Raw genomic sequence first — 27,984 nt, 5'->3', positions numbered from 1 at the left:
AAGTAGGGAGGGGAGGAGGAGGGGCTTTGGAAACAGAAGATCTGAGCATGCGCAGAACTCTAACTTGAGTCCGCTGAACGTTCTTGATACACAAACTGAGACCAGACTAACATTCAGCACCCAGTGTTTTTCCTGTATGTGAACACTAAAAAAAAACATAAACACTCTTTACAAAGAGGTCTTATAACATTTCTGGACATAAGAAAAAAATAATTAAGAAAAGAATATTTTTTTTTTCCCTTTGCAATTTCTGTTATATTTTATTTTCTTATAGTTCATTTAATTTCCTATATACTCTAACTGCTATTATACTATTTCAGTATTTGTATTAATAGCATGTATTACTATCTGAATAATCAATGGGTAAATGTGGTTAGTACGTAATAATGTTTGAATAATGTTTACTAATAATTCAGTGTTTGTTTTTTTAATACACTGGATGTTATAGGATATTATACAGGGTGTCCCAAAAAAAATGACATCATTTCGTAGTCTAATAACATCGCCAGTTCTTCCACAAATGATCTCATATTTTAACAAGATGTGCAAAAACTAACCAAGTTTAATTTTGTTTTGTTAATTTTTTTAATTTTTTTTTCAGGTTGGCGTTCACTAGAAATGAAAAGGCATTTTGTGTGTTAGAATATGCTCGAACACAGTCAAACAAGAGCGTGCAGCGCTCATTTTCGAGAAAATTCAATACAAATGCACCAACTGGAAAGCAGATTTGGACATGGCACCAAAAATTCAAAGAGGCAGGAGCTGGACTACCGACTTGACGTGTGTCGTGTCACATATTGAACAGCTTTGTGAAATCTGTTATAAAATCTACATCCCTCTGTATTTCTTGTTTGAAATTTGATAAATAATTATTGTATTGTTCAACATGAAGCCTGTTTAATTTTGTTTGCCTCAGACATGTAGTTACTCAGATATTCACACCTCAAATGATGTCAATTTTTTTGGGACACCCTGTATATTATATCACTGCTGTCGGACAAAAACCTTGTATCTCCATTTTTGTCATTTTTAGTTTTTGACATAGTTTGAAAGTACCCCTGGTTCTATACATTGTATATAAATTTCAAGATGAATGGACCAAAAGAAACGGCTCAAAATGACTTGGAATAAAAGTCTCCTTCTCCTGTACAGTTACCATTTTGGAAATAGGAGGTTTTCTTCTGACAACAGCGATATATTGGTTTACATCAGATATTATAAAAAGCCTCTTAATTCCAAAAAGAGAGAGAGAAAGAAATGTTCTATATTTTACTTGGTAACCAAACAGGGTGATCTGAAATGAATAATAACCATCCATTTTAAAGCTCATCACTTCAGCATGATGAATTCTGCTTTGTAAAACTCTTGGTATCTATATGGGAAATTAAATGTGGTGCCTACTGCATGTGGCTTCAGCACAGACCTTACAGCACTTACATACAGATTATAAACTGACCTCACTATATGCACGCCCAAAGAGGCCGGACAAACATGGAGCAATCCTACTATACTTTAAATTCTACATTTTGCTGGTGTATATATTCTCTGTGCTGTAGATTCTGTACTTGGTGTAACATACAAAAATAACATGGTGTAGAAAACCACTCATGTAAATCCACTGGCTCTGTGTAGCAGCTGTGACAGAATACAGGAGTACTAGGGATGTACTTTCAGGCGAGTGTTGTGATAGGCTCAGTCTATCAATAGTCGACCTCAGATATAATGATGGTAAAAGGGGTGAGTGTCCCATTTCCCTATTTTCCACTCATTCTTACACTCATTTCCATTCCTCTTGCTCCTTTCCTTTCCTCGATTCCTTTATGTGCTTCCAAGGTAGTAGAAGAGCAGTAGAATAGAAGGGGGAGAGCAGGAGCAGTAGCTTTCTGCATGCATGATAAGACATATTTATGGTTCACTGGCAACTGCAGGCTAAAGGTTGAATGCAGCAAAGATGGCAAACAGCTTATCACGCTTATCATCACAAGCTCACTGAAATCTCCACTGCGACCAGGTGTGCACACACCAAGAGGGGCATATCAAAGCATGTGGCCCCAGGTGAGCGCCCAGCAGTGAGTGAGGAGTGAGTGCCCAGCAGTGTTTGTGTTGACTGGAACTGTGCACGCACCCAGGGACTTGCCTCAAGCTGGGAGGTCGCTCGGATGGTCGACCTTTAAATGGGGGGCTAAGGTAGTGACCCGAGACTGGCTCTTGCTGCCTTTGAGAAGGTCAGGAGGTGTGGCCATGCAAGAAGCCATGCACATGGTAGGTGTGTAGCCTTCTGAAAAGGGACCTAATGTTGTTCATGTCATTGTTCATGGGTGTTTTGTGTTGGGGGTTGGTCATCTGTGTTTTGAAGCTGATTTGTGTTGAATGCTTTGTATGCGCCTTTCTGCCCTGGTGTTTAATAAAGAGCACTTCTCATGGCCGAAATTATACCCCCCCGGCCTTGAGTCTTACTCTACATAATAACAATACACATCTTATTGGAAGAAACATTAATGTCTACAGTGCTTGCTTTTTGTGTCGCAAGAATAGCTAGTAGACAAAAATGACAATTATGTGCACCTCCCTTTCCAAGGCTCCTCCTCCACTACACAGTCTCTCTGAAAGAAACACATACTATCATTCTGCTGATTCTGGTTCATTCTATCATACCTTACCAAAGAGGCAATGATAAATACTCTAACATAACAAGTCTGATTTTTAACCGTTTTTCTGAAGGCATCTGAAGACAGTGAGATAAAGGACCACAGTGAGTGATTCTGAACAGTGCTGCTGAGGTCAGTACAGAAATCCAAGGAGAAAGGAGAAGCCATTAGAAGAAGAGACCAATAGCTGCTGAAGAAAATGACATCTACAATGTCTCTACGAGAGGAGGATCTTTTATGCTGTGTGTGCTCTGAAATCTTCAGGGATCCTGTTCTACTGTCGTGCAGCCACAGTGTGTGTAAAACCTGTCTGCAGCAGTTCTGGAAAAGTAAAGGATTTCGAGAATGTCCAGTGTGTAAAAGAAGATCCTCAAGAGAAGAGCCTCCACTTAACGGGATACTGAAGAGCCTTTGTGAGTCTTTTCTAGAGAGCAGGAGTCAGAGATCTTCAGCAGGGTCTGAGGTGCTCTGCAGTCTGCACAATGAGAAACTCAAACTCTTCTGTCTGGATGATCAACAGCATGTTTGTGTGGTGTGTCAGGGTTCAAAAACACATCAAAATCACCACTTCTGTCCAGCAGATGAAGCTGTGACTAACCTCAAGGTAGGAAACTTTATTTATTGATTTTTTTATTATCCATCCATCATTGCCAAGCTGTGATGTCCAGTTCCGTTTTCTCTGAGTACCAGATTTTCCTGTTTAAGCATGTTGGACAGGTTAGTCTGTCACTGGGTGTGTCGCCAGAGCAAAGGGCGCACATACCTTAATAAGTGTTAATCAGAGAGTCATCAGAATGATCAAATTAGGATAACTGTCTGCTTTGGATTCACTGTGTAAGCAGAAATGAAATATTTGTTCCTCATAGCCAAACATGTAGAAACCTTAGCCTCCATTTGACACCAAAAGGCCAAACCACATTCATATTGTTCAAATACTGCAGAAGATGGAGAACGCTCTCAGCTAAACTGTTGTTTAATTCCAGAATAAACTCAAGACTGCTTTGGAGCCTCTACAGAAGAATCTGAAAGTCTTAGAGGAAGCTAAACAAGACTATGACCAAACAGCAGCTCACATTAAGGTGAAACATCATCTTGAACTGTGAAACATGTTTCTGAGGTCATGTTTCTGATGAGTGTCCACTTCTCCTGTAGGTGGTAAATGCTTGTAGATCATCTGTTAGAGTTTGTGTTTCCTAATGGTCTCTCATTCCAGACGCAGGCCCAGCACACAGAGAGGCAGATAAAGGAGGAGTTTGAGAAGCTTCACCAGTTTCTAAGAGATGAAGAAGCAGCAAGGATAGCTGCACTGAAGGAGGAAGAGGAGCAGAAGAGTCAGATGATGAGGAGGAAGATTGAGGAGATGAATGGAGAAATATCATCTCTTTCAGACACAATCAGAAACATAGAGAAGGAAATGGACGCTGAGGACGTTCTGTTCTTACAGGTAAGACTTACTTTACTCTCTCTCTCTAAAATAAATGTACTAGTGTTAATGGAGAAGACCACTATAAAGACCTTCTAGTGTTCAGAATAACCCAGTATCTGATTTTGTCCTCTTTTACGTGTGTAATGGTAAAGATATATCCATAGCCATGTAACTATCACATTATTGTTTCAGAACATCAAATCCACAATGACACAGTGAGTCAATGTCTTTATTTCATTTTACAATAAGACATTAGCATTAACAGTTTTGGTGGTGGTGGTGGTCACAAAAAATAGGAAATACTAAAATGACTGGCTTACAGAGGCCCTGAAGAAACATGTGATATAATTTTTATGGTGAGCTCCAGATACTATCAGGTGAGCACCAGATACAATGTGGTGAGCACCCGATATTATCAAAAAAGAGTATCACATCTGTATCTGGTGCTCACCTGACAGTATCGGGTGCTCAACACACAGTACCTGGTGCTTACCTGATAGGACTGGATGCTTACCTGATGGTACCGGATGCTCACCACATAGTATCTGCTGCTCACCTGATAGTATCACATGGTATCTGGTGCCCACCTGATAGTATCAGGTGCTTGCCACATAGTATCTGGTGCTCACTATATAGTATCGGGTGCCAACCACATATTATCTGGTGCTCACCACATAACACTGCGTGCAAATCTAATTGTATGGAGTGCTCACTACAGTATTGTGTGCTCAGCTGATAGTATCGGGTGTTTATCTGGTAGTATCGGGCGCTCGCCACATACTATCAGTGCTCATCTGATAGTATCGGCTCACCAGATTTTTACCTAAAAATACACCACATGTCACTTTAGGGGAAAAATATATATACATATTTTCAGTATTTTCATATTTCAATATGATCAGAACTCAGTGCACACCAAAGGATCCGATGTCCACCTCAGGAGCTCTGATCAATGTTGCTAAACACATTTCCAACCTGAAGTTCAGAGTGTGGGAGAAGATGCAGGACATTCTCCAGTACAGTAAGTTCTGTTTCTCTTTTCCATTTATCTCAGAAATCTCAGAATGATTTAAATTTACCTGAAAGATATTGTTTACGATGAACGCTGGACTCCTAAGTGCTGTTGATTCACAACTTCATTTTAGTTTATTTTTTAGTTTTTTATTATTCAAATAACAGAACGCTGTAGGCACTACAGTTTGTCTGCGTCCTTCAATCCTTTCCAAATGTCTTTTATTGTAAGTAAAAGAAAATGTTACATGTTAACATGATGTTTCATTGTGTTCTCTCTCCTCAGCCCCTGTTACTCTGGACCCCAACACTGCACATCCAATCCTCCACCTGTCTGATGATCTCACTGCTGTAGAATTTGGAAATGAGGAGTCATCACTTCCTGATAATCCCAGAGAGATTTGACAGCTCTGTGTGTGTTCTGGGTTCTGAGGGTTTTAACTATGAGAAACACTCCTGGGATGTTGAGGTTGGGGACAGTGATCACTGGGAACTGGGTGTGATTTCAGAATCTGCATCAAGAAAGGGAGACTCTTTCTGTGATTCCGTGTGGAAACTGTGTAAAAGTAATAGTAAATACTGGATATGCAGCCCAGGACAGCCAGACCTCTTCCTCAAACCTAAAGAGAATGTCCAGTGGGTCAGAGTTCAGCTGGACTGGAACAGGGGGAAAGTGAAATTCTCAGATCTACTATCAAGTGCACATCTGCACACCATAACTGGCACTTTTACTGAGAAAGTTTTACCATTTTTCTGTAATGGATCTGTTTGTCCTCTGAGGATCTTATCAGTGAAGACATCAGTATCAGTAGAAAAGTAAAGTCGATGCTTCTTAGCATAAACATCCAGATACTGAATGTAGAAATTAGTAATGCAAAAATAGGACGAGATGCTCATTAGTAAGTAACATTCGGTGAGGTAAGAAAAAAAAGTTTTAAAATACTTGTCACAATAACTGACACCTCAAGACACTGTGAGGAAAATCCCGCTGTCCAACTGGCATAACTCCCATTCATACACTCCCTTTTGGAAACTATAAGAAACAGCTTCACACCCACTACTACTACTGATATCTATGTGTTTTTATATGAACTCCTCACTTGAAATTCCAATGTATGTCTTTGTAATGTCTACATATGGCAAAAAAGAACTGGACTGAACTGACGATAATAATTAAGAAGTTTCAGACACCTGGAGCTGTGCTGAATCTGGAAGAGGACGTAAAGTTATTTCATCCCCACACACAGTAAGGAGGATGGATAGAGAGGAAAAACTTTCTCACAGCTTGACAGCTGCAGGATTTGTTTAAATCTGGGGTGAAAGTAGGAATTAGGAGTGTAATAATTAGGGATGCATTGATACGGATAGTGGTATCGGGTATTGGGCCGATACCATGCTCATGTACTCGTACTCAAAAAAATGCAGCGATGCCAACATTGTTACCAGCTGTGATGTAGGCCGAGTATATACTGCTGTGCTACTGAACAAACGCAGGGAAGGAGGCTCACACAGAGAAGAGTTACTGACTCCAAGGTAGCTGGAAATAAAGCTGTTGGTCATTTCAAACATTCCATCTTGGCAGATTCTTGCTGGGAATATGTTTTGTGATTTTAGTCCATTTGTCTGGCTTTAGAGGATATTCAGCTACAGCTCAACCAGCCAAGCACAATACAAATAGTATGTTATCGGACTCAGTATCGGCTGAAAATATGTACTCAAGTACTGTAAATATGTACTCATACTCTGTCTGGTATCAATGCATCCCTATTAATAATGCATCATTCCATACTGTTAAATAATACTTCCTGGTTTGTGTCATTTTAACCACTAGAACTTCTTGTTTTCCTTGTGTTCCTCTTTATTCTGTGTATCTTTATCTTTGAAACAGCCATGGGTCCAGAGGTTTTGTGTATTTTTTTTTAATGCTGATCATGTGAGGCTGGATGTGTTGTTATTTGAATATGTAATATTTAAAAAAAAAAATATTTATTTAGTTTTTAATCAACAAGGCAAAACAAGATGGCCTGTTTCAGTAAGTCCTTCTTTATAGTGCATCTAATGTCATTGCTATCTACTGTATGGTATGAGCTTGACTCCATGCGGAAGTTCGGTTCAGTTCAGAGAGTGCCAGTTTAAGGCAAGGGGATGCATAAATCCCCTTAAGACAAGAGGTTAAGGCAAGAAATGATGTACGAGACTGTCTAGTGATTGATACATTGTTTAATCAAAATGCAGAAACTGGTGATGGAAAGCAGTGTTATTAGGGTGTCTGTGGTGGGGCGTATCTTTATAGTGACCTTCTGAAATTCTTATTGAGCTTCAATAAAATTGTGATTTTGTACAATCCAGTGTGTTAATGATTCTATAGCTTCTTCTTCTTACCTTTCTCGGTTACAGGCCTAATAGGCTGAAAAAAGCCATCTACCTCAGTTTCTTATTCATTTGAAATACTTATCTTGTCCCTACACTCGTTGGTCATTTTATCAAAAACACAAACCATTTATGTTTCAGTTTGTAGATTCACAATTACAGACTGTGGCTTCTCTATTGCTGAACAATTTCTCAGGCCTCCACTACCCCATCCATCAATAGAAAGAGACTATCATATGACCACAACTGACCAGATATGATTTGGGTGGTGGGCCATTCTCAGTGCAGCAGTGACACTGACATGGTAGTGTATGTATTGCTGGTATGGGTTTGATAGAAGTAATGTGAACAAAGAATAGTGGATGATCAGAGCTGTGTACTGTTGTAAGAGACCTTCTTAAAAGATGTGTGTGACAAGTTGTTTTTATGAAGGCCTATGATTTTTGAGGTAATGTGCATGATACATGACAGCTTGTTGACATTTGCCGCTGTTAACATTGTGAGGAAACAAGTTGAACAATATAGCATGATATGATCATGTAGTTCCTTTAACTTTCTAATGACAGAAAGTCTCTGCTGATGTCTCTTGTAAAGCTCTGTTACATGCTGGTCAAAGCTAATTTTTTTGTCCAGATTGAGTCCAAGTGCAGTGAGAGTTTGGCGAGTTAATGATCATCTCCGTAGTCTTTGAGACATTTAACTGCAGATGACTATCTGTACACCTTTGTGTTAGATGGGAGATGGAATGCTGTACAGGTGCCAGTCTGGCGACTTCCGAGTACAAGGAGGATAAAATCTAGTGCACTGGTTGTTAAGATACAGAACAGATCTCTTTAAACAATCTAACAAAGTTAGTCTGACAATTTTAAGGGGTTATGACAGGAGGCTATGATCTGCAATGCTAACATACATTATATATTATCCACAATAGAGGGTATTTACTTTTTTTTGACAGCCATCCCACAACACTCAATTTTATCTTGTGTATCAGGACATCCAGTTCAGAATTAACATGACTGACATTGAACTCTTAAGATTTACTTCTTTTCTCAAGATATCGTGCAGACCTTGATACTTTTACTGTCCCTAAATACATAAAGCAGAATAATCAGTGTTGTAAAATTACTGATAAAAGTTACTACTGCAATTCATTACTATTTTTATTAAACCTGGTAATAAAATGGGAAAAATGGCAACAAATCATAATTACTTGAAAAAGAAAATATTAAAATAAATAATTAGCAACTATTACAGTAAAAGTGTATAATACTAAACAATTAATCAGCCATTCTACTTATTTTTTTTACATTTACATAATATTGTCACTGCCCTCTTACTACTGATCTGTAATACTCTCTCTCTTTTTTCTCCTGCCCAGTTCTGTCCTTTCCTATCCTATTTCAGTGGAGCACAATGACTGTATTTCTTCACTGTAAATGGTGACGAAGGACCTGACAGATCCTCAGACGACACTTTATGAACACTCAAATTATCAGGGTAGAAGTATTGTCCTGAAGAATGAGACCAACCTGTGTCATGGCTCTTTCAACGACGTGGCATCTTCTCACAAGGTTCAGAGAGGAATCTGGGTCCTGTACGAGCATATCGACAGACATGGGGCAAAGATGGTGGCCAGAGCTTCTTGTGATATTCCTGACTATGGTTGCTTCCATGACCAAGTGTCCCTTGTGCACCCCAAGTGGGTTTTAAGAAGAAATGTCTGGTGAATGAGGCCCAGTGTTCTTAAACATGTTGCTTTATTTACTGATGAATTTTTGGTGGTGAGGTTCAACCAACCTTACTCGTAAAGGAATAAGACTTTTCTGGGTGTTACTTTCATAACCAAGCATGACTGCATCACCTATAAAACATGTTTCATTAACATGTGTGAAGCCGTGTATCTAGTTTTGTGAACTCCTCAAATCAGGAAATTGCTTAATAACTTTTCTGGCTGATGCACCTTTTTTGTCCCTTGCCCCCTGCAACCATCAACCTGCTCGATCTATCACTGCAATTTCAGAAGGAACATGTATAACATAAAAGTAAAAACATTAAATATATTGTCTTTGTAATACTTTTAGTTAAAAAAGGTAAAAATCAGTGCTTTTTCTTTTTATTTGCATTCAAATGCTGTCAAAACTTTGGGAACCCACTGTTTACTGTAAAATGTAATTTAAAGTGTCTCTTAATTTAATTAGTGTCTCTTAATTTAATTGCACTATGTCACATTATTTGTGCCCTGATATTAAAAAGCCAGTTTCAGAGCTTAAAATATTGGTGAAAATGTCAATAATCTAAAAATATTATTAAGTAATATCAAAATATACTGAGTAAAAAATATTTTTGACCAGTACGGAAGGTCTTTACACATTCCCATTATGTCACACATCCTTCTGACCTCGATTCTCACAAGGACTCCATCTCCCAGAACCCCTTGGGAGATAATGTGACAGAACTTCCTCATTCAACCAATCACCGCTCTAGTTCTTCTCCTAGTAAGGAGTATTGACTCCTTTCACCTGTGCTCCATGTCATATGATTTGTTTAGTTTAGTTTAAAAGTCCGGGCTTTAGCTTAGCCAGTTTGCGAGGTATTGCTTCTCCTGTAGAGCTACTGAGCCTTTCTCTTGTGTTTTTGTAGTTGCCTTTTTCGTGTTTGGACTGTTTTTCTGGATTTCTGGTTTTTCCTTGCTGTTTTGGATCTGACCCATGCCTGTTTACTGACCATGAGTCTTGTCAAAGTCTTTGATATTAAAGCCTCAGTTTTTGTTTTTTACCACGAGTGTCTGGCGCTTTCTGTCACGTTACACATAAAAGATGCTGTATGAGCATGGTAACACTTTCTTTGGATAGCCCACAGTAGATTTTCACCTTGTCTATAATTTAAATTTGTCCAAATATACATTGCAATCACTTTAATTTTACCTAACCCTGAATCGTACACTCACTCTAACCTCAACCTCGAAACAAAAGCTAACCTTGGCCCTAAACCTAATCCTGATACTAATACTAGCCATATACCTAATGTTTCATCAGATTTTTTATGTAATCTTCTTTTCCCCCTAGTTCAGATGTTAAATCTGTAATAACTGGATGCTGTTTCCTGAAATAAACTTAAATGACTCATTTACAGAAACTGATCACCTTGATTCATTTGAGAGCTGCTTGTTTCAGGTTGTTACAGTTAGAAAAGTGCATCTGACTGACTCTTCCTTTTTCAAAGCTCCTCCTCCAGCCACCTGCTAGGCCACCTCTGGCCACTAGGAGGGTCCGAAGAACTGGGACAGATCAATTAATCAAGTGGTGGCAACTGTGGAAGCCTTACTTAAGGAGAGTTCACAAGTAGCTCTTCGCTCAGTCTTGAGTTCATGTTGCCAAAGGCATGTTGCTCTGACTAAGTTGGTAGCCATGGTATAACTCTCCCTTCTGGAGTCGAGTGTTGCCTCTCTCAAAGTGTTTCTCAGCATAAGTGTAAAAAAAAATTACATTTAAAACTTCTATTTAAAGTTAAAGAAGTCCAATTATCTTTGAGGCTAATATATGTAAATGACCTCTGTTCTAATTGGTTTATGTGTCTTTTGCCTCATTCTAAAAGCAGTCCAGGCTAAAGCACTCCTCAGATCTTCGAACTGAATGGGATGCTGTAAGTGTAAGAGGCAGATGTATGTAAAAGTGGTGGTTGTCATGACATCACAATGAATTCTGATTTTTTATTGGGTAGTTAACCTGCCACTACACCATTTACAGTTGCTACAGAGAGGGCACTGGTCAAAAAAGCTTAGAAGAGAAAACTGAACCTTCATCCTGAGAGTGCCTAGCTACTTCTTCCATTTTCCCATTGTTGTTAGTGATATATTTATCCATGCATATGGTCATACAGTCTCAGGTGGTGGCAGGTCACCTGTTGTAGTTCTACAATTACAGACTGTAGTCCATCTGTTTCTCTGCATATTTTCTTAGCCCCCTTTTACCCTGTTGTTCAGTGGTCAGAACCCCCATGGACCCTCACAGAGCACGTAATATTTGGGCGGTGGGTCATTCTCACTACTGCAGTAACACTGATGTGGTGGTGGTGTGTTAGTGTGCAGTCAGTTAGTTAGTTGCGCTGGTCTGAGTGGATCAGACACAGCAGTACTGCTGGAGTTTTTAAACACCCCAGTGTGACTGCTGGACTGAGAATAGTCCACCAACCAAAAATCTCCAGCCAACAGCGTGCTGTGGGCAGCGTCCTGTGACCACTGATGAAGGACTAGAGAATGACCAACACAAACTGTGCAGCAGCAGATGAGCTGTCGTCTCTGACTTTACATCTACAAGGTGGACTGACAAGGTAGAAGTGTCTAATAGAGTGGACAGTGAGTGGACACAGTGTTTAAAAACTCCAGCAGCACTGCTGTGTCTGATCCACTTGTACCAGCACAACACACACTAACATGCCACCACCACGTCAGTGTTACTGCAGTGCTGAGAATGATCCACCACCCAAATAGTACCTGCTCTGTGAGGGTCCATGGGGGTTCTGACCACTGAAGAACAGGGTAAAAGGGGGATAACAAAGTGTGCAGAGAAACAGATGGACTACAGTCTGTAATTGTAGAGCTACAAAGTTCACCTATATAGTAAGTGGAGCTGATAAAATGGACAATGAGTGTAGAAACAAGGAGGTGGTCATAATGTTATGCCTGATCTGTGTATATTTCTGTAAAATCGCTGTTAATTTCATTCTGATATTTCATTTTCTTAAATAAATAACATACTTTAATAAAGATGTCTGACAGTCTGTGCTACTTTAAACTGCTTTAGTTCTAATGAATAAATGGTTTTACAATCTCTTCATTGTCCACATTTAAAATCATTCTGTAGACTTTAGAACAGCAATTGCTGCCAATGAGTGTAGAAAGCGCAGTTAGAATAAAGCATCATTTCAAAGCTCCTCCTCCTCTACACTTCCTACACTTGTAGGAAGTGAATTTCATACTGTCACTCTGAACTTTCTTCATTCTGCACTCACTTCACTCAGAGACACCAATGAGGAGCTTTTAAACAGTGACTGTATGTGTTTGTTTCTTGATGTGTGATTCTGAAAGGAGCTAAAACTCACTCAGTGGGTTGAAGGGCTACGGTGGCTGATTCTCAGCTGTGCTGCTCTGATCATTACAGACGTCCTAACAGTGAAAGTGGAGTTTGGACTAAAGGAGCCGTTACAGAGAAACAGCACAGCAGCCGTTGGAGGAAATGGCTGCTAGAAACCCTCTTTCACAAGAAGAGCTTTCCTGTCCTGTGTGCTGTGACATCTTCAGGGATCCTGTTGTTCTGTCGTGCAGCCACAGTGTGTGTAAAACCTGCCTGCAGAAGTTCTGGAAAACTAAGGGATCTCGAGAATGTCCAGTTTGTAGAAGAAGATCTTCTAAAGAAGACCCTCCTGTTAGCCTTACTCTGAAGAACCTCTGTGAGGCTCTTCTAGAGAGCAGGAGTCAGAGATCTTCAGCAGGGTCTGAGGTGCTCTGCATTCTGCACAATGAGAAACTCAAACTCTTCTGTCTGGATGATCAGCAGTCTGTGTGTGTGGTGTGTCAGACTTCAAAGAACCACAAAAATCACAAATTTTGTCCAATAGAAGAAGCTGTGACAGACTATAAGGTATGAAAGTAACTCTGCTGATTTTTATTTTTTTGTTTTTTTCTTTTTTAATACTTTTTGTTTGAATACCAGTTACTTTTTGAACAGGCTAGATAAAGTCAGTGGGTATTCTTTCTTAGACAGGCTTCATTCCAACACTAGTTGTCTATTTTATGAGGCCCACATACCACGTTTGTGTAATTTGTAGTCCTACAGTTTCAGCTTGTAGTCCATCTGTTTCTCTGCATGGTGTGTCAGCTTTCCTACTTCTTGTAAACACATGCAGAGTTCAGTCGTAGAAATTGATTGCATTTTCTACTTCTCAGGAGTCAAAATAACCCCAAACATATTCATGTGATGTCTGAATTCTGGGGTGGCCAGTCCATTGTTCTGAGAACTTCAGCAGTTTCATTGTCTGAATTTTCGATTCTTTTCTAATTTTTTGTCCATTTTTTTCTCAGTAATGGCTTCTTGACAGTTACAGATCATTTCAGACCAATAACATGTTGTTCAGATCTGAAACAAAAGTGGATCAAGTGTCATAAGGTCACTAAATTTCTTGGCTTTAGGCAAAATGCAAGATGTTTCTGACCCACATATTGGAACCTAGCAGCGAGTGCAGCATGCTTTCAACCTGTGTATGCCTTCATTCTTTGCTAGTGGTGAGATACCAGCAGTGGAAACAGAGCAGAGAAAAGGGTGGTAGCGTGGTGTCACCCATAAAGACACTTGAAGTTGTAGCACAATACACATGCAGAAAGTCAGTGACTGCAGTTTTCTAAGACTGGTTCTGCTGGATAGCTTGCTGGATTGTATGTTTAAGCATAAGGCTGAACCATTCAGTTGCTTCATTGGCAGCAGGGAGGTAAAATGAGGAGTGATTATGACACATTTGCCTTTCTTCTAGGAAAGTAAACAGTCACAATACTCGAAGGGTTGCCATGCAGGCTCAAAATATTAGACCAGAAGTCTTTTACAGTGGTCCCAAGCACCAGTGTTAAATGGACCTACAATTCTATAGTCACTTTTTACCATGGTCCATATGGAAGAGGTCTAGGCTGAAGAGGAGCAGGTGGAGCTTAGGAAATGCCAGGCAAGGGTCTGCAAGACAGTCATGGGGAGCATTCTGGGAACCTAGACGATATAATTAAATCAAATGAGTTGAGCGGACTGTCTAGCAACACACATGACCTACACCCTTAGTAGTCAGCAGGTTGCCGGTGCCTGGTAGTCAGTTTGTAAGGTGAAGTGATGCCCTCACAGGTAAGTACGCCACCTTTCTGTGACCCATGCGCAAGCGAGGGCTTCTTTTTCTACCAAAGATTGTTTTCACTCAGTAGCACAGTGTTCAAGAGGTGAATGTCACAATCCTTCCCACATAGTCTAAGCCATCTCATCAGAGTATGGCTCCAACAGACAACTCCAATGGGAGCCCACTTCTGCAGAGGCATCAATCTATTCTGTTATTACAGCAGCCAACAATTGATTCAGTTCCTCTGTTACTGCATTCCTAACAGAGAAGTGTGGTCAGGGCAGCTTTAGCTACACTTTAATTTCTCACTTTCTCAATACAAAGTACTGTAACCATCTAGTAATTCAGCTTCATGTACCTGTTGAGTACATGGTGAAGCAGAATGGCTCAATCATTTTAGCATAACCTGTTTTTTAAAATTGTCTAAAGGTTATCTTTGCAACAGGACAGTTCAAAGCACTGGCCAAATGTGCTTCAGATCCACGACAAAATCATAGTGTCCTCTTTCCTGAGCTGGAAGAGGTCTTGGCAGTATTAGTATAAGCTTGACATTCCACTATAACATTCACTTTGAATGTAGGTTTTTAAAGCTGCTACAGCTGCATCACAGGTCGTACCTGTGTTGGGCAAGGCCTGGAAAATCCTCTGTCCATCTGTTCCTAGACAGTGAAGCAGAACCAAAGTTCCTTAAATCTGACCAGACCATTAATGAACAACAGATAGCAGTGAAATGTCTGCAGCTACATTAAAAAAGGCACAGTAGGCTCACCTGTAAGTAAAGCCCGGCCAGCAAGTACACAGTACATCACTTTCTGTTTAGAAAGTTAATACCAGATATTTGCCTTTCTCAATAAGGACCAGTTCTTCATGCATGAGCCTTCCTGCCTGAAGGGTGGGCTTTAATTACTTGCATATACAGTTCAATGGGAAAGCCGTCATATGCATTTAATTTGTGTGAAATGTGTTATGCATAAAGTCACACATGATTTTACAGTTGTGTTTCCATAATATTACAGACAACTTACTGGTGTATACATGAGAGTACGTCTGGTTAATTTTTGCATATGATGATGATGATGATGATGATGATAAGAGAATGGGTACTGTATAGCTACTATGTAAAAGATTCACTAAAAAGGCTGTGGACCGACATAGAAAGTAAAGTTGCTATTCTTTTTTCCACATTTTCAGTCTGTGTGATGCCCAGCACATGTGAAGGGGTGCAAATGTTAAAAATATTGTTTTGTTGTTGTTGAATTGCAGAATAAACTCAAGACTGCTTTGGAGCCTCTACAGAAGGATCTGAAAGTCTTAGAAGAAACAAAACACAGCTTTGACAAAACAGCGGCTCACATTAAGGTGAAGCATCATCTTGAATTGTGAAACATGTTGCTGAGGTCATGTTTCTGATGAGTGTCCACTTCTCCTGTAGGTGGTAAATGCTTGTAGATCATCTGTTAGAGTTTGTGTTTCCTAATGGTCTCTCATTCCAGACGCAGGCCCAGCACACAGAGAGGCAGATAAAGGAGGAGTTTGAGAAGCTTCACCAGTTTCTAAGAGATGAAGAAGCAGCAAGGATAGCTGCACTGAAGGAGGAAGAGGAGCAGAAGAGTCAGATGATGAGGAGGAAGATTGAGGAGATGAATGGAGAAATATCAGCTCTTTCTGACACAATCAGACACATAGAGAAGGAAATGGAAGCTGAGGACGTTCTGTTCTTACAGGTAACAAACACTTATTTGTTCCAAAGAACAGATCAGACCAAGAGTTTTGGTGTAAAAGAGAAAGATTCTTATGAAGATTATGAAGATCCACCCCACCCTGCCCTTGTATAATATTGAATAAACTTGTGATTTCCATTTGTTTTTTGTTTTATGTCCCTCTTAGAACTCTGAGGTCACATTGAGCCAGTAAGTAATAGTCATTCTACCCTTTTGGTCAGATTTTTTTAAATTAAATGTTCAAATCTACTGTATTTTTGGAAAAATGAAAGCATTTCAATGACATTATAGTGCATAAGGTTATTATTATTTAAATGACAAAGCAATAGGAGTAGAAATATTTATTTGATACTTTCTTGTATTTTCAGAGCTCAGCTCACGCCAAAGGATCCAGAGAAGATATCAGGAGTTCTGATCAACGTTTCTAAACACCTTTCCAACCTGAAGTTCAGAGTGTGGGAGAACATGCAGGAGATTCTCCAGTACAGTAAGTTCTGTTTCTCTTAGGGCTGATCTACCTGAATAAAGCATTGAGTAAGAATAAGTAATAAGTGCATATATGACCCAAAGGCATAACAAGTCATGTCCAGGCCTGTGTGCATGTAAAAAGTCTTCATTTAGCATAAATTCTGACTGCATTAGTGGCATGACCAGGTCCAGGCCATTGGATATAGCCCTGAACAATTGTTTTTTTCAGGCTGGAGATGGGTTTACACTTCCTTGGCCTACTTAACAAAGTTACTAGAGAGACAGTATAACTAAAATGGTTAAAGCAGAGCTGTAGATGGTTATGCAAAGGTTTAAACATGCCAGCTAACTGCATCTGACTACTTTTGTGCACATTGCACACCAGTCAAACAGAGGTCATATTACCAACTAACAATAAACAGCAAATATAATGACACACCTTATTGCAAACAGGAGAAACAGAGGTTTATGTGTGCCACTGGTACTAATGGTGAGGTCTATCACTGTCACAGTGTGTTTTATTTAACTATGAATTTTATTATTATTAAAGTGTGTTCCTGTAGAGGATGTGTTAACATACTTTCACATCACATGAGGTATTCAAACGATTGTATTGAACTCTTGTATCGTTTTCAGAACTTGTATTGAACATAATGCCACACAGCTTGGCTGTATAAATGATCAAGCTTTAACTCACTAGAACTAAACCACAAACTTAGCGTTTCATCGTGTTTCATTGTGTTCTCTCTCCTCAGCCCCTGTTACTCTGGACCCCAACACTGCACATCCAGACCTCCACCCATCTGATGATCTCACTGCTGTAGAATTTAGAAAGCACGGACCATCACTTCCTGATAATCCAGAGAGATTTGATAAGTGTGCATGTGTTCTGGGTTCTGAGGGTTTTGACTCAGGGACACACTGCTGGGATGTTGAGGTTGGAGACAGTGACTACTGGGAACTAGGTGTGATAACAGAGTCTGTACAAAGGAAAGGAATCTCTTTCAGGGATTCAGTTTGGAGTCTGGAGTACAGTAAAAGCAGTGGTACATTCTTCGTACGTGGCCCAAGAGAGCCAGATCACTGCGCCTCATCTAAAGAGCAGCTGCAGAGGGTCAGAGTGGAGCTGGACTGGGACAGGGGGAAAGTGACATTCACTGACCTTACAAACTGTACACAACTGCACACAATTACAGACACATTCACTGATAGAGTTTTACCGTTTTTCTGTAACTGGGATGACTGTCCTCTGAAGATCTTACCAGTGAAGACGTCAATAATGGTGGAACAGCACAGTGCAGGTTAAAGTCACAGTAAAGTGCATTTTCTTCCATAATATGACATTTTTCTGACTGAAACAGGATGTTTGGGCAGGAAATAGTGTATAGGTGGGTCTTGATTTCATCCACTGGGAACAAAGTTGTTGCTTTTAAATACAGATGTGAAGGCTTCAGTCATAACGTGGAATTCTCCGAAATTCTACTCTATTCAAAATGTTTGGTTTAAGGCAGCGTGCCTGTATCCACATTATTATGGGGAGAGGGAACAACCGACGTCTATGTTTCAGTTTGCTAAGATACTGTACTTGGTATTGTCATTAACTAGCCAGTTTGCTAAATAATAGGTGGAATCATGATGTTATATTACTAGAAAATGTCAATAACCTAAGAAGAAAATGTTGTTATTGTAACACCTCTACTTCCCCAGCTAATGCTTAACCTTAACTAATGCGTTCATCATAGTGAATTAATGCATAGAGTAATAATTAACTTGTCAGGAAATAATGAAGAATATACATCAATAAAGAACTGAGCCATAGGAATGCCCATTGATAATGACACTTGCTAAGTATTAATATATTTCAAACATTCCAATGATTTTATATATTAATTAAAATTTTAACCTTTTTATAATGTGCATAATGTGTATTATTCATTTTATAATGGGTATTATTAATTTCATTAATGTGTAATATTCCCTACATAATAACAATACACATTTTATTGGAAGAAACATTAATGTATACAGTGCTTGCTTTTTGTGTTGCAAGAATAGCTAGTAGACAAAAATGACAATTATGTACACCTCCCTTTCCAAGGCTCCTCCTCCACTACACAGTCTCTCTGAAAGAAACACATACTATCATTCTGCTGATTCTGGTTCATTCTATCATACCTTACCAAAGAGGCAATGATAAATTCTCTAACATAACAAGTCTGATTTTTAACCGTTTTTCTGAAGGCATCTGAAGACAGTGAGATAAAGGACCACAGTGAGTGATTCTGAACAGTGCTGCTGAGGTCAGTACAGAAATCCAAGGAGAAAGGAGAAGCCATTAGAAGAAGAGACCAATAGCTGCTGAAGAAAATGACATCTACAATGTCTCTACGAGAGGAGGATCTTTTATGCTGTGTGTGCTCTGAAATCTTCAGGGATCCTGTTCTACTGTCGTGCAGCCACAGTGTGTGTAAAACCTGTCTGCAGCAGTTCTGGAAAAGTAAAGGATTTCGAGAATGTCCAGTGTGTAAAAGAAGATCCTCAAGAGAAGAGCCTCCACTTAACAGGATACTGAAGAGCCTTTGTGAGTCTTTTCTAGAGAGCAGGAGTCAGAGATCTTCAGCAGGGTCTGAGGAGCTCTGCAGTCTGCACAATGAGAAACTCAAACTCTTCTGTCTGGATGATCAACAGCATGTTTGTGTGGTGTGTCAGGGTTCAAAAACACATCAAAATCACCACTTCTGTCCAGCAGATGAAGCTGTGACTAACCTCAAGGTAGGAAACTTTATTTATTGATTTTTTTTTTATTATCCATCCATCATTGCCAAGCTGTGATGTCCAGTTCCGTTTTCTCTGAGTACCAGATTTTCCTGTTTAAGCATGTTGGACAGGTTAGTCTGTCACTGGGTGTGTCGCCAGAGCAAAGGGCGCACATACCTTAATAAGTGTTAATCAGAGAGTCATCAGAATGATCAAATTAGGATAACTGTCTGCTTTGGATTCACTGTGTAAGCAGAAATGAAATATTTGTTCCTCATAGCCAAACATGTAGAAACCTTAGCCTCCATTTGACACCAAAAGGCCAAACCACATTCATATTGTTCAAATACTGCAGAAGATGGAGAACGCTCTCAGCTAAACTGTTGTTTAATTCCAGAATAAACTCAAGACTGCTTTGGAGCCTCTACAGAAGAATCTGAAAGTCTTAGAGGAAGCTAAACAAGACTATGACCAAACAGCAGCTCACATTAAGGTGAAACATCATCTTGAATTGTGAAACATGTTGCTGAGGTGATGTTTCTGATGAGTGTCCACTTCTCCTGTAGGTGGTAAATGCTTGTAGATCATCTATTAGAGTTTGTGTTTCCTAATGGTCTCTCATTCCAGACGCAGGCCCAGCACACAGAGAGGCAGATAAAGGAGGAGTTTGAGAAGCTTCACCAGTTTCTAAGAGATGAAGAAGCAGCAAGGATAGCTGCACTGAAGGAGGAAGAGGAGCAGAAGAGTCGGATGATGAGGAGGAAGATTGAGGAGATGAATGGAGAAATATCATCTCTTTCAGACACAATCAGAAACATAGAGAAGGAAATGGAGGCTGAGGACGTTCTGTTCTTACAGGTAAGACTTACTTTACTCTCTTTCTAAAATAAATGTACTAGTGTTAATGGAGAAGACCACTATAAAGACCTTCTAGTGTTCAGAATAACCCAGTATCTGATTTTGTCCTCTTTTACGTGTGTAATGGTAAAGATATATCCATAGCCATGTAACTATCACATTATTGTTTCAGAACATCAAATCCACAATGACACAGTGAGTCAATGTCTTTATTTCATTTTACAATAAGACATTAGCATTAACAGTTTTGGTGGTGGTGGTGATGGTGGTGGTCACAAAGAAATAGGAAATACTAAAATGACTGGCTTACAGAGGCCCTGAAGAAACATGTGATATAATTTTTATGGTGAGCTCCAGATACTATCAGGTGAGCACCAGATACAATGTGGTGAGCACCCGATATTATCAAAAAAGAGTATCACGTCTGTATCTGTTGCTCACCTGACAGTATCAGGTGCTCAACACACAGTACCTGGTGCTTACCTGATAGGACTGGATGCTTACCTGATGGTACCGGATGGTCACCACATAGTATCTGCTGCTCACCTGATAGTATCAGGTGCTTGCCACATAGTATCTGGTGCTCACTATATAGTATCGGGTGCCAACCACATATTATCTGATGCTCACCACATAACACTGCGTGCAAATCTAATTGTATGGAGTGCTCACTACAGTATTGTGTGCTCAGCTGATAGTATCGGGTGTTTATCTGGTAGTATCGGGCGCTCGCCACATACTATCAGTGCTCATCTGATAGTATCGGCTCACCGGATTTTTACCTAAAAATACACCACATGTCACTTTAGGGGAAAAATATATATACATATTTTCAGTATTTTCATATTTCAATATGATCAGAACTCAGTGCACACCAAAGGATCCGATGTCCACCTCAGGAGCTCTGATCAATGTTGCTAAACACATTTCCAACCTGAAGTTCAGAGTGTGGGAGAAGATGCAGGACATTCTCCAGTACAGTAAGTTCTGTTTCTCTTTTCCATTTATCTCAGAAATCTCAGAATGATTTAAATTTACCTGAAAGATATTGTTTACGATGAACGCTGGACTCCTAAGTGCTGTTGATTCACAACTTCATTTTAGTTTATTTTTTAGTTTTTTATTATTCAAATAACAGAACGTTGTAGGCACTACAGTTTGTCTGCGTCCTTCAATCCTTTCCAAATGTCTTTTATTGTAAGTAAAAGAAAATGTTACATGTTAACATGATGTTTCATTGTGTTCTCTCTCCTCAGCCCCTGTTACTCTGGACCCCAACACTGCACATCCAATCCTCCACCTGTCTGATGATCTCACTGCTGTAGAATTTGGAAATGAGGAGTCATCACTTCCTGATAATCCCGAGAGATTTGACAGCTCTGTGTGTGTTCTGGGTTCTGAGGGTTTTAACTATGAGAAACACTCCTGGGATGTTGAGGTTGGGGACAGTGATCACTGGGAACTGGGTGTGATTTCAGAATCTGCATCAAGAAAGGGAGACTCTTTCTGTGATTCCGTGTGGAAACTGTGTAAAAGTAATAGTAAATACTGGATATGCGGCCCAGGACAGCCAGACCTCTTCCTCAAACCTAAAGAGAATGTCCAGTGGGTCAGAGTTCAGCTGGACTGGAACAGGGGGAAAGTGAAATTCTCTGATCTACTATCAAGTGCACATCTGCACACCATAACTGGCACTTTTACTGAGAAAGTTTTACCATTTTTCTGTAATGGATCTGTTTGTCCTCTGAGGATCTTATCAGTGAAGACATCAGTATCAGTAGAAAAGTAAAGTCGATGCTTCTTAGCATAAACATCCAGATACTGAATGTAGAAATTAGTAATGCAAAAATAGGACGAGATGCTCATTAGTAAGTAACATTCGGTGAGGTAAGAAAAAAAAGTTTTAAAATACTTGTCACAATAACTGACACCTCAAGAAACTGTGAGGAAAATTCTGCTGTCTAACTGGCATAACTCCCATTCATACACTCCCTTTTGGAAACTATAAGAAACAGCTTCACACCCACTACTACTACTGATATCTATGTGTTTTTATACTTTTACACTTGAAATTCCAATATATGTCTTTGTAATGACTGAACTGACGATAATAATTAAGAAGTTTCAGACACCTGGAGCTGTGCTGAATCTGGAAGAGGACCTAAAGTTATTTCATCCCCGCACACAGTAAGGAGGATGGATAGAGAGGAAAAACTTTCTCACAGCTTGACAGCTGCAGGATTTGTTTAAATCTGGGGTGAAAGTAGGAATTAGGAGTGTAATAATTAGGGATGCATTGATACGGATAGTGGTATCGGGTATTGGGCCGATACCATGCTCATGTACTCGTACTCAAAAAAATGCAGCGATGCCAACATTGTACCAGCTGTGATGTAAGCCGAGTATATACTGCTGTGCTACTGAACAAACGCAGGGAAGGAGGCTCACACAGAGAAGAGTTACTGACTCCAAGGTAGCTGGAAATAAAGCTGTTGGTCATTTCAAACATTCCATCTTGGCAGATTCTTGCTGGGAATATGTTTTGTGATTTTAGTCCATTTGTCTGGCTTTAGAGGATATTCAGCTACAGCTCAACCAGCCAAGCACAATACGAATAGTATGTTATCGGACTCAGTATCGGCAAGTACTATAAATATGTACTCATACTCTGTCTGAAAAAAAAACTGGTATCAATGCATCCCTATTAATAATGCATCATTCCATACTGTTAAATAATACTTCCTGGTTTGTGTCATTTTAACCACTAGAACTTCTTGTTTTCCTTGTGTTCCTCTTTATTCTGTGTATCTGTATCTTTGAAACAGCCATGGGTCCAGAGGTTTTGTGTATTTTTTTTTTTTTAATGCTGATCATGTGAGGCTGGATGTGTTGTTATTTGAATATGTAATATTTTAAAAAAAAATATTTATTTAGTTTTTAATCAACAAGGCAAAACAAGATGGCCTGTTTCAGTAAGTTCTTCTTTATAGTGGATCTAATGTCATTGCTATCTACTGTATGGTATGGGTTCAGAGAGTGCCAGTTTAAGGCAAGGGGATGCATAAATCCCCTTAAGACAAGAGGTTAAGGCAAGAAATGATGTACGAGACTGTCTAGTGATTGATACATTGTTTAATCAAAATGCAGAAACTGGTGATGGAAAGCAGTGTTATTAGGGTGTCTGTGGTGGGGCGTATCTTTATAGTGACCTTCTGAAATTCTTATTGAGCTTCAATAAAATTGTGATTTTGTACCATCCAGTGTGTTAATGATTCTATAGCTTCTTCTTCTTACCTTTCTCCGTTACAGGCCTAATAGGCTGAAAAAAGCCATCTACCTCAGTTTCTTATTCATTTGAAATACTTATCTTGTCCCTACACTCGTTGGTCATTTTATCAAAAACACAAACCATTTATGTTTCAGTTTGTAGATTCACAATTACAGACTGTGGCTTCTCTATTGCTGAACAATTTCTCAGGCCTACCACTACCCCATCCATCAATAGAAAGAGACTATCATATGACCACAACTGACCAGATATGATTTGGGTGGTGGGCCATTCTCAGTGCAGCAGTGACACTGACATGGTAGTGTATGTATTGCTGGTATGAGTTTGATAGAAGTAATGTGAACAAAGAATAGTGGATGATCAGAGCTGTGTACTGTTGTAAGAAACCTTCTTAAAAGATGTGTGTGACAAGTTGTTTTTATGAAGGCCTATGATCTTTGAGGCAATGTGCATGATACATGACAGCTTGTTGACATTTGCCGCTGTTAACATTGTGAGGAAACAAGTTGAACAATATAGCATGATATGATCATGTAGTTCCTTTAACTTTCTAATGACAGAAAGTCTCTGCTGATGTCTCTTGTAAAGCTCTGTTACATGCTGGTCAAAGCTAATTTTTTTGTCCAGATTGAGTCCAGGTGCAGTGAGAGTTTGGCGAGTTAATGATCATCTCCGTAGTCTTTGAGACATTTAACTGCAGATGACTATCTGTACACCTTTGTGTTAGATGGGAGATGGAATGCTGTACAGGTGCCAGTCTGGCGACTTCCGAGTACAAGGAGGATAAAATCTAGTGCACTGGTTGTTAAGATACAGAACAGATCTCTTTAAACAATCTAACAAAGTTAGTCTGACAATTTTAAGGGGTTATGACAGGAGGCTATGATCTGCAATGCTAACATACATTATATATTATCCACAATAGAGGGTATTTACTTTTTTTACAGCCATCCCACAACACTCAATTTTATCTTGTGTATCAGGACATCCAGTTCAGAATTAACATGACTGACATTGAACTCTTAAGATTTACTTCTTTTCTCAAGATATCGTGCAGACCTTGATACTTTTACTGTCCCTAAATACATAAAGCAGAATAATCAGTGTTTCATACAATTAGTCTTTTAGAACAAAGAAACCAGCAAAATCAAAATCAGATAAATGCAGTCTTGCAATCCAAAATGTCTTCTGTCTTCTTTGATTTACTCGAGTTGTAAAATTACTGATAAAAGTTCCTACTGCAATTCATTACTATTTTTATTAAACCTGGTAATAAAATGGGAAAAATGGCAACAAATCATAATTACTTGAAAAAGAAAATATTAAAAATAAATAATTAGCAACTATTACAGTAAAAGTGTATAATACTAAACAATTAATCAGCCATTCCACTTATTTTTTTACATTTACATAATATTGTCACTGCCCTCTTACTACTGATCTGTAATACTCTCTCTCTTTTTTCTCCTGCCCAGTTCTGTCCTTTCCTATCCTATTTCAGTGGAGCACAATGACTGTATTTCTTCACTGTAAATGGTGACGAAGGACCTGACAGATCCTCAGACGACACTTTATGAACACTCAAATTATCAGGGTAGAAGTATTGTCCTGAAGAATGAGACCAACCTGTGTCATGGCTCTTTCAACGACGTGGCATCTTCTCACAAGGTTCAGAGAGGAATCTGGGTCCTGTACGAGCATATCGACAGACATGGGGCAAAGATGGTGGCCAGAGCTTCTTGTGATATTCCTGACTATGGTTGCTTCCATGACCAAGTGTCCCTTGTGCACCCCAAGTGGGTTTTAAGAAGAAATGTCTGGTGAATGAGGCCCAGTGTTCTTAAACATGTTGCTTTATTTACTGATGAATTTTTGGTGGTGAGGTTCAACCAACCTTACTCGTAAAGGAATAAGACTTTTCTGGGTGTTACTTTCATAACCAAGCATGACTGCATCACCTATAAAACATGTTTCATTAACATGTGTGAAGCCGTGTATCTAGTTTTGTGAACTCCTCAAATCAGGAAATTGCTTAATAACTTTTCTGGCTGATGCACCTTTTTTGTCCCTTGCCCCCTGCAACCATCAACCTGCTCGATCTATCTCTACGCACTGCAATTTCAGAAGGAACATGTATAACATAAAAGTAAAAACATTAAATATATTGTCTTTGTAATACTTTTAGTTAAAAAAGGTAAAAATCAGTGCTTTTTCTTTTTATTTGCATTCAAATGCTGTCAAAACTTTGGGAACCCACTGTTTACTGTAAAGTGTAATTTAAAGTGTCTCTTAATTTAATTAAAGTGTCTCTTAATTTAATTACACTATGTCACATTATTTGTGCCCTGATATTAAAAAGCTAGTTTCAGAGCTTAAAATATTGGTGAAAATGTCAATAATCTAAAAATGTTATTAAGTAATATCAAAATATACTGAGTAAAAAATATTTTTGACCAGTACGGAAGGTCTTTACACATTCCCATTATGTCACACATCCTTCTGACCTCGATTCTCACAAGGACTCCATCTCCCAGAACCCCTTGGGAGATAATGTGACAGAACTTCCTCATTCAACCAATCACCGCTCTAGTTCTTCTCCTAGTAAGGAGTATTGACTCCTTTCACCTGTGCTCCATGTCATATGATTTGTTTAGTTTAGTTTAAAAGTCCGGGCTTTAGCTTAGCCAGTTTGCGAGGTATTGCTTCTCCTGTAGAGCTACTGAGCCTTTCTCTTGTGTTTTTGTAGTTGCCTTTTTCGTGTTTGGACTGTTTTTCTGGATTTCTGGTTTTTCCTTGCTGTTTTGGATCTGACCCATGCCTGTTTACTGACCATGAGTCTTGTCAAAGTCTTTGATATTAAAGCCTCAGTTTTTGTTTTTTACCACGAGTGTCTGGCGCTTTCTGTCACGTTACACATAAAAGATGCTGTATGAGCATGGTAACACTTTCTTTGGATAGCCCACAGTAGATTTTCACCTTGTCTATAATTTAAATTTGTCCAAATATACATTGCAATCACTTTAATTTTACCTAACCCTGAATCGTACACTCACTCTAACCTCAACCTCGAAACAAAAGCTAACCTTGGCCCTAAACCTAATCCTGATACTAATACTAGCCATATACCTAATGTTTCATCAGATTTTTTATGTAATCTTCTTTTCCCCCTAGTTCAGATGTTAAATCTGTAATAACTGGATGCTGTTTCCTGAAATAAACTTAAATGACTCATTTACAGAAACTGATCACCTTGATTCATTTGAGAGCTGCTTGTTTCAGGTTGTTACAGTTAGAAAAGTGCATCTGACTGACTCTTCCTTTTTCAAAGCTCCTCCTCCAGCCACCTGCTAGGCCACCTCTGGCCACTAGGAGGGTCCGAAGAACTGGGACAGATCAATTAATCAAGTGGTGGCAACTGTGGAAGCCTTACTTAAGGAGAGTTCACAAGTAGCTCTTCGCTCAGTCTTGAGTTCATGTTGCCAAAGGCATGTTGCTCTGACTAAGTTGGTAGCCATGGTATAACTCTCCCTTCTGGAGTCGAGTGTTGCCTCTCTCAAAGTGTTTCTCAGCATAAGTGTAAAAAAAAAATTACATTTAAAACTTCTATTTAAAGTTAAAGAAGTCCAATTATCTTTGAGGCTAATATATGTAAATGACCTCTGTTCTAATTGGTTTATGTGTCTTTTGCCTCATTCTAAAAGCAGTCCAGGCTAAAGCACTCCTCAGATCTTCGAACTGAATGGGATGCTGTAAGTGTAAGAGGCAGATATATGTAAACATTGTGGTTGTCATGACATCACAATGAATTCTGATTTTTTATTGGGTAGTTAACCTGCCACTACACCATTTACAGTTGCTACAGAGAGGGCACTGGTCAAAAAAGCTTAGAAGAGAAAACTGAACCTTCATCCTGAGAGTGCCTAGCTACTTCTTCCATTTTCCCATTGTTGTTAGTGATATATTTATCCATGCATATGGTCATACAGTCTCAGGTGGTGGCAGGTCACCTGTTGTAGTTCTACAATTACAGACTGTAGTCCATCTGTTTCTCTGCATATTTTCTTAGCCCCCTTTTACCCTGTTGTTCAGTGGTCAGAACCCCCATGGACCCTCACAGAGCACGTAATATTTGGGCGGTGGGTCATTCTCACTACTGCAGTAACACTGATGTGGTGGTGGTGTGTTAGTGTGCAGTCAGTTAGTTAGTTGCGCTGGTCTGAGTGGATCAGACACAGCAGTACTGCTGGAGTTTTTAAACACCCCAGTGTGACTGCTGGACTGAGAATAGTCCACCAACCAAAAATCTCCAGCCAACAGCGTGCTGTGGGCAGCGTCCTGTGACCACTGATGAAGGACTAGAGAATGACCAACACAAACTGTGCAGCAGCAGATGAGCTACTGTCTCTGACTTTACATCTACAAGGTGGACTGACAAGGTAGAAGTGTCTAATAGAGTGGACAGTGAGTGGACACAGTGTTTAAAAACTCCAGCAGCACTGCTGTGTCTGATCCACTTGTACCAGCACAACACACACTAACATGCCACCACCACGTCAGTGTTACTGC

The 27,984-nt window shown here is 39.4% G+C and overlaps 2 protein-coding genes and 1 pseudogene across 2 annotated transcripts; all 3 read left to right on the top strand.

Annotated features, from left to right (window-relative positions):
- The first annotated feature begins 2,649 nt into the window (after positions 1-2,649).
- On the top strand, positions 2,650-6,858 carry LOC118823069 (annotated as a pseudogene).
- A 5,571-nt stretch (positions 6,859-12,429) lies between these two features.
- LOC118823067 (nuclear factor 7, brain-like) lies at positions 12,430-18,335 on the top strand. The gene is made up of 6 exons (XM_036592442.1): positions 12,430-13,094; positions 15,589-15,684; positions 15,819-16,049; positions 16,213-16,235; positions 16,415-16,533; positions 17,270-18,335. Exons 1-6 carry the CDS (start codon positions 12,690-12,692, stop codon positions 17,818-17,820), a joined length of 1,425 nt encoding a protein of 474 aa, XP_036448335.1. The 5' UTR covers positions 12,430-12,689; the 3' UTR covers positions 17,821-18,335.
- Positions 18,336-18,759: 424 nt separating this feature from the next.
- LOC118823027 (nuclear factor 7, brain-like) lies at positions 18,760-22,110 on the top strand. Its single transcript, XM_036592393.1, has 6 exons — positions 18,760-19,286; positions 19,669-19,764; positions 19,899-20,129; positions 20,302-20,324; positions 20,991-21,109; positions 21,386-22,110. The coding sequence occupies exons 1-6, from the start codon at positions 18,882-18,884 to the stop codon at positions 21,916-21,918; spliced, it is 1,407 nt and encodes a 468-aa protein (XP_036448286.1). The 5' UTR covers positions 18,760-18,881; the 3' UTR covers positions 21,919-22,110.
- The last annotated feature ends 5,874 nt before the right edge of the window (positions 22,111-27,984 follow it).

This window comes from Colossoma macropomum, unplaced genomic scaffold (genome assembly GCF_904425465.1).
Source record: "Colossoma macropomum unplaced genomic scaffold, Colossoma_macropomum, whole genome shotgun sequence".
NCBI lineage: Eukaryota > Metazoa > Chordata > Actinopteri > Characiformes > Serrasalmidae > Colossoma > Colossoma macropomum.
Note: the sequence above shows the minus strand (reverse complement) of the source record. Positions and strands in the feature narration are given on the sequence as shown.